This window comes from Nannospalax galili, unplaced genomic scaffold (assembly GCF_000622305.1).
Source record: "Nannospalax galili isolate Female #2095 unplaced genomic scaffold, S.galili_v1.0 scaffold768, whole genome shotgun sequence".
Classification (NCBI taxonomy): domain Eukaryota; kingdom Metazoa; phylum Chordata; class Mammalia; order Rodentia; family Spalacidae; genus Nannospalax; species Nannospalax galili.
The window spans coordinates 2,851,471-2,859,022 of NW_008360317.1; the positions used below are offsets into that span (position 1 = coordinate 2,851,471).

The 7,552-nt window shown below is 38.7% G+C and overlaps 1 protein-coding gene across 4 annotated transcripts in view; it reads left to right on the forward strand.

The window, feature by feature from the left end:
• Positions 1-7,552, forward strand: part of N4bp2l2 (NEDD4 binding protein 2 like 2) — a 128,327-nt gene that overhangs the window by 89,890 nt on the left and 30,885 nt on the right. For 2 of the 4 annotated variants that reach the window (XM_029559645.1, XM_029559646.1), the window contains exons 7-8: positions 2,765-2,850; positions 4,335-4,377. In XM_029559645.1, the coding sequence (XP_029415505.1) occupies positions 2,765-2,850; positions 4,335-4,377 (129 nt within the window). Of the gene's footprint in view, positions 1-2,764; positions 2,851-4,334; positions 4,378-6,398; positions 6,945-7,552 lie in introns of those variants that run through there. The other 2 variants (XM_029559644.1, XM_017796092.2) reach the window with 2 other exon arrangements.

Below are 7,552 nucleotides of genomic sequence, written 5' to 3' on the forward strand. Positions count from 1 at the left end.
CTACATTTCCTTTCTTTGGCAGTGACCCTTTTTTCTTATGAACAGTTATGGCCCCCAGATATGAGATTAATCAAGAGAGAACAGTAAAGATTAAAAGATGAAAAAACATCTGAAATAGTTGAATTTGTTTTTTAAAGATTGTCTGGGAAGGATACTAAAGCGATTAGGAGAAAAATCTGACTAGCTGACCTTAAAAGTCCTCTTCTTCGAGGACAGGAGCTTGAGAGAACCAAGAAGCTAGTCTTTTAACTCTGCAGGTCTCCTGGGTCTTCCTGTCACTGTGTACTTACCAGAATTCCCACCTAAGTCATGCACTGTCAGTGTTTATCTTCCTCAGTTTTCTGCTTTGCCTCTGAATTTCTGATATTTCAGACAGACTTGGTCCCAGAAGCTCAAAACCAAGATTGGCTAAATCCCAGAGTAAGGGAACCATAATCATTAGCTTATTGTTGGAGTTCTGACCACATCTTTATCATAATCTTTGTGAATAATAGCTTCCTCCCTATTTATGGCACATGGGCATGTGGTCCTAGATGTCCAACAGCAATAAAACACCTCCAAACTTGAAGAAAAAAAAAAAAAGAAAGAAAATGCAGTTTTTAAAAAAATTTTTAATAATTGAAGACATTTTAGGTCAGGAATCTTAGTCCAAGATTCATATATTCTGAAATTGTAAACAAAAAATGTTTGCATCATTTTGTGCCCCTTTTTCAGGGGGAAAGTCCATAGATTTCATTAGCTTCTTAGAGGGGTCCCTGACCTAAAAATATTAACAACCATTGCCCTAGATCAGCACTAGAAAGCACAAAGGCTCTACTATAAAAGATTCTAAACTGCTTTTCTCATGAATACACAATATCATCATAATCAATGATCATGCATTCATTAATTAAACTTCAGAGAGTTTTTAAAGGAAATAGACCTCATTCATCAAATAGCTTATCTTGTTTATAAATGAGGAGGCAAGGCTAACACAAAATAAAATTACTACACATAGAAAATATAAATGACAGACATGAATATTTATGAATGAAGTTTAGCAGTGCTAAAAAGGGATTATTAAAGAGAATGTGGGATTGTGGTTTTGTTTGGGATACCTTCAATATGAAAGTGAATTACAAGCCAAGCAGTTATTTATACAAAGGCAGAAGAATGTGGCTTGAAAGAAAAGAAGAAAGAATTTCACAATTTGAAAATGGCATATGGCTGAAAAGAGAAGGAGGAAACTAGTGGAAGGCCTCAACCAAGTTGCTTGAGTAGGCTGGACAAGCAGGCTTGGGCATATCACTGGTGGCCTTGTGATAAAGGCTGGAGACTCAAATGAGTCTCAGCATTAGGAGCTCTGCAGACAAAGGATTGTAGAATGGGGCTATATGTAGACTGTAAACATCAAACTATGGGGCTGGAGACACAGCTCAGCTGTTAAGAGCACTGGCTGCTCTTTCAGAGGACCCAGGTTTGGTTCCTAGCACCCATGTGGCAGCTAACATCTATTTATAAATCCAGTTCTAGGTAATCCAACACCCTCTTCTAGCACCATGGCCAGACATTTGCGGACATACATGTAGGCAAAACACTCATACACATAAAATATAAAGAAATGAAAAATTTGAAAAAGAAACCAAACTATGCGTAACGATAGGACTATGAGAATAGGAAAAATATCTTTTTGTTGTGTTTTTTTGTTTTTGTTTCTGTTTTGTTTTAGTCACTTGTGGACCAGGCTGGCCTTGATCTCACAGAGATCTGCCCACCTCTGCCTCTGCCTCCCAAGGGCTGGGATTAAAAGGGAACACCACCACAGCTGGTATCTTTTTGTGGTTTGGGATGGCTGATATATGCTATGGTTTATTAGTGTTTGGTCTTGTTCATAAACTTCTTAATTGTGATGAATGTCCCCCAGATACTCATATGTGAAAGGAACAAATTGCAAGAGATTAAATGGACTGTGTAATATTTCATACATATCATAAGAAAGCAGGATTAACTAAATATTGTGCTTGTGACATTGTTATTTTAGGCTATTATATATGTATATATGTATGTCTGGTGATGTGTACATGTATTTATCCTTGTGTGAAAACATGAATGGATACATAGCATTTTACATACAACATAAGGATTTTCAGTGAGTCTGAATACTGTTCACTAATTGGGATCTGAGACAAAGTCCTGCTTTAGTCATCATGGAGATACCTTTAGAATCACACTTTGTTTTATTTTTTTATTATTATTTATTATTTTTATTTTATGTGTATGCATGTATTGCCAGCATGTAGGTAAGTGCACCCCTGTCATGCAATGCCCACAGAGGACAGAAGAGGCCATCGGATCCCCTGGAACTGGAGTTACGGACAGTTGTTAGCTGCCATGTGGGTGCTGGGATTCGAATCCAGGTCTTCTGCAAGAACAACCAGTGTTCTTAACCGCTGAGCCATCTCTCCAGCCTGTTTTATTTTATTTTATGGTATGAGTGTATTGCTTGCATGTGTGTAAGTGCACCCGTGTCATACAGTGTGGATCCCCTGGAACTGGAGTTAAGGATGGCTGTTAGCCGCTATGTGGGTACTGGGAACTGAACCTGAGTCCTCTGCAAGAGCAGCCAGTGCTCTTAACCACTCAGCCATTTCTCTAGCTCCATTAAAATAAGGCTTTGAACATTATACGAGTTCAGGTACCGTGTTTGCGTACTTTCACATTCAAAGTGAAAATCTGTGTCACATTGAAGATTAACTTTGTCACCCATGCCTTCTTTTGCCCACAGAATCCTTGTTAACTGATGACTGTGTGATCCCCTTTGACTGGAAGACACTGAAGATGATCTTTTTGCAATGGAAGATGTCAATAGAGGTATGCTTTTTATCTTTCAGAGAAGATTTCTTTTAAAAAATGATTTATTTTTGTTATATGTGTATATGTGCATGCACATGTGTGTGGGTATCCACAGAGGCCAGAGGCATTGGAGCTCCCTGGAGCTGAAGTTAAAGGCAATTGTGAGCTGCCTGATGTACGTGCTGGGAACTGAACTTGGGTTCTCTGGAAGAGCAGGAAGCCTTCTTCACCACTGAGCCATTTGTCCAACTCCCGGAGAGGATTTCTAATTGGCTTCCTTAAAAATTAAGTTGGAGAAAATCTGTTCATTAGACTGAACATAAGCCAGGCATGGTGGTATACACCTGTTATCCTTGCACTTTGAAGGCAGAGACAGAAAGACCAGGAGTTCAAGGGTCATCCTCCATTATATAGTAAGTACAGGGCCAGCCTGGGCTACATGAGACCCTATCTATAAATAAATAGACTCAAAACAACGACAACAGTGACTTAGCAGCGAAGTGCTAGATGGCCTAAATTAGAAAATAGTGGGGGTAAGGAGGAGGAATTGTTTTATGAAAGTTAGAAAAAGAATATGAAGATATGTATGCATGTTTTTTCCCATTAGTTCTAAGAGAAACTAGCATTTAATTACCTAAATTTATTGAAGGATACATACTAAAACACTATGGATGGCTGAAATAGTTGAACACTATGGACTGAAGTGACCATTTTAGGAGAGCCTGTTATTCATTGCATATATTGTCCTGTCCAGGCCTACATTAGATTAGATTCATATTTATTTGACTGAGAAGCATCTCATGATTGGGGTGATCTTTCAGTGTACCGTGTATTCTTGAGCGCTGTTCACCTTCTGCAGGTCACTGGAGAAGGACTGCCTTGGACTGTTAGAAAGATGATAGACAGAAACTCTGGGAAAAGCGCTGCTGTAGTAGGGCTAGGGTTTTGTTCGTTAGTTGATAGAGATTTAAGTGAGACAAGAGGCATTGGCAGGAGCATGTTTTGAAATTGGCAGTGAAGTTGAAGTTTAGAGAAGCATAGAGCTGATACTTAGGGATAGTAGATAGATATTTCTTGTGTGTTCACTTGTGTGTCTAAAACTAAATGTACATTTTTTGTAGGCTGCTTTGTTTTGTCTTATTTGTTTGTTTTTTGTTTTTGAGACAGGATCTCGCTATGTAGCCCTGGCTAATCACAAGTTGGTGGCAGTATGCCTGCCTCCATCTCCCCAGTGCTGGGGTTATAGTCACATCCCACTATGCTCTGGTCACTTGTAGAAACTTATTTTTCCTTGGTCGCCATAAAGACCTTTTTGTTACTTGGGCACACATACACACATGCACATGCACACAGAGAACAGTACTTCAAAGGTTCAGATCGACATTTGTGGTTGTAATGTTTCTTTTGACATTTTAGGAATGTCACATCAGTAAAATGACAATGAAAACTTATCCTCAGTGCTGAATATTAATTATTTTATGTATTTTAATTATCATTTCTAGGAAAGGGAGAAGAATATCAGTAAAAGTGAAAATTTCTTAAACTGTGAGTACTATTTTTTCCAGAGACCCCTTTATATGCTCAGAAGGAAATGAATGTTGACATTACTTGGTTGTAATAGTGCATTTGTATTACAGTTGAAGAGTAAAATGTGAAAAAAAACATAGTTTGTTACCATAGCAACCCTGTGTGTGTGCTTGCGTATGTGATGTTTTTCTTCAAATGCAGATCTTTTTGTTAACTACAACAAAGCTTAGATTCTTGCTCCCAAGATTTATTTAATTCATTAGTTAGAACACATTTTTGAGCATTTTGACAATACACAATTTATGAGAGATTCTCCCCTCCCCTGCCCTGGTTTGGTATGTGACCAGAACTAGGAATTAGTGATATAGATTATATATAGTTACTGTGTTAATAGATTTTTCTAAGAAAAGAGGTAACATGGAGAGATGCTTATGTTATGTTAAAAGTGACATCAAAGGTGACATTTAAACAAACACATTGCACTTTTCCCCAGATGCTTGCATTGTGAAATAAACACAGCTGCTACAATCTCAGTGTATAGTTTGCATGTGATAAAGATTGAATGCACCATATTTACCGTATGTCTCCTCTCTTCACTTTAACCCTTGTTTCTAAGAGAGTTTTCTGTGTTTCTGCTTCTCAATGAGAAACAAAAATATACTCAATAATTTTTTTTTTATTTTACACCTGCTTCTGCTGAAAGACAGAGAACTGGATATTGGAGAGAAGAATTTAGAGATTTGGAAAGATCCCTAGAAAATGTGGTATAAATGTGGTATGAGCAGAGATAAGAGACTACAAGGATTTCTAGGGAAAGGAAGGGAAGACAGTCATTAATTTTTTTACTGAAGTATTTAGTTACCACATATTAGACATTGTTCTGTATATTGGGGAAAAAAGCAGTAAAAAACACTCCCACCCTCCTGGGTTTTGTATTAGAGTTGGAAGTTCAGGAATATTTTCCTTTGTCTCCAAGAGATGTCCCCAACATAACATCAGGGATACCTGTTTAAGTAGCATGCAACAAGCATGGCTTCAGCCACCTATGACCAATTTAGGAGTCTTATCTACCTGCTAAATTTGAATATTGTGTGTCAAGGACACTAATCCACACTTTGAGTTTGGAGTTGCTACTCAGCTTGTGCTCTGAGCTGTTCTCTGTGGCCCTGGCCTGTGCACAAACAGCCCGATTTTACTTCTTAATCTCTTCTCACTGGCGCATTTTATGAGTCTTGTAGCAATGCTCAACATTTAACATTTATACTGAGAAGGAGCCTCCCATTTTGTGTTTGTCATAATGTCCTGGTGAATAGGTTTTAAAGGGTACATGGAAATATAGAAAGAAGCAATTGTTAGGAAATCTCCTGGGCTGTAGTCCTGCCTATTTCAAAATACCCTCCACTAGTTGTCAGGGTGTTCATACTGCCACACTCCTTTGTGGAGCTGGGAGCTAGAAATAAGACATGCTCCTGTTCTCCATCTACTGCTGCATGGCTATGTGACCTTAAAAAGTTATTTTCTCAGAGCCTCAATTTCTTCACCTGTAAAAAATCAGTTTATAATACTGCCTTGTGAGGGGAATTTTAAATGGGGATTAAATGAAATAATGTGTGCAAAGTACTTAGCATAGTGCCTGAAAAATAATAGCTCTAACTAAGGGTTAATTCCCATCCTCTAAATGCCTCTTAGATAAAACATTGCCTCTGAAGCACCCTCTGGCAAAGCAGAAGTTGTGTTTTCTTGGAAGAGGAATAAATTGGCCCAAGAAAACTTAGTAACACAATTGCATGAATTCTTATAATTATTGTTTTTAACCTTTGTAATGTTAATAGCAGTACTTCAGGGAATGAGAACAGGAGGTAGGAATGTATGGGAACGGGCTCTTATATGAGGCAGAAACAAGCAGAAACTGAGAGGACAGCATGATATCCTAGATGCCAGGGAGTGGCATGACTAGGGTAGCAAAGTCTGTGAACCTGGAAACAAACTCCTTCCTGACCATTTTGTCTGGACTTGTCTGGGTTTGTGCTTGTTTGCAGCTGAGATCAGTGCTCCCCATGGTACTGCTGAAGATCCTGATCCCCAGAGAGGAGTCAGGGAGCTCAGTGCTGGCTCAAGGAGTCCCTCCAGGATAGAACCACTGGACACCAAAACCAGCTGGAAAATCTGCCCAGCAGTTCTTGATAAGTTCTCTGAATAATAAAAACCTCAGCACATGAGGTAACAATGGAAACATTTTATTACCTAACTTAAGATGTTTGCCATAACTTGTTTTGTAGAAGAAAATGAGGTACAGATAGCTGTCGTAGCTTATATTTTAAATTGCATCAGAGCTCGAAGGGTAGGCCCTATATTCAAGAATTGGTATGTGATCACACATCCAGAATTCCTAAATCCAAAAGACTGAAAGCTAAAAGTTGTTTTTGTTTCATTTTTCCTGGTAAAATGCACAATAAAATATATCAGCTCTACCATTCTTAAGTGCATTTTGAGTATGTACATTTCATGATGTTCCCACCATTAAGACCATCTACCTTCAGATGCCTTTCAGTTTGTGAACCGGCAACTGTCCTTGTTGAGCAGTGACTCTCTATCCCCCTTATCCCCTGACATCTGCTTTTTTTTTTTTTTTTTTTTTTTCTTTGAGACAGGGTCTCCCTGTAGCCCCAGCTGTCCTGGAACTCACTATGTAGACCAGACTGGACTTGAACTCACAGAGATCCGCCTGCCTCTGCCTCCGGAGTGCTGGGATTAAGGGTGTGTGCCACCACTCCTGGCTTTGAATGAAGTTTTAACCTTTAAAAAAGATCTCCATTTCATTTTAAAATACACTGTTTCATACAGAAAAACTCATTTTAAAAAATTTTTTTATCATTTTTATGTGTATTAGTGTATTGTCTGCATGTAGGTAAGTGCACATGTGTCATGCAATGCCTGCGGAGGACAGAAGAGTCTGTCAGATCCCCTGGAACTGGAGTTACAGACAGTTCTTAGCTGCCATGTGGGTGCTGGGATTCAAACCCAGGTCTCCTGCAAGAACAATGAGTTTTCTTATCCACTGAGCCATTTCTCCAGCCCAGAAAAACTCATTTTTAATGCTACTAACACTTAGATGTTTACACATGCACCTCTAATCTTTTTTTTTTTTTTGGTCTTTTTGAGACAGGGTCTCCCTGTAGCCCCAGCTGGCCTG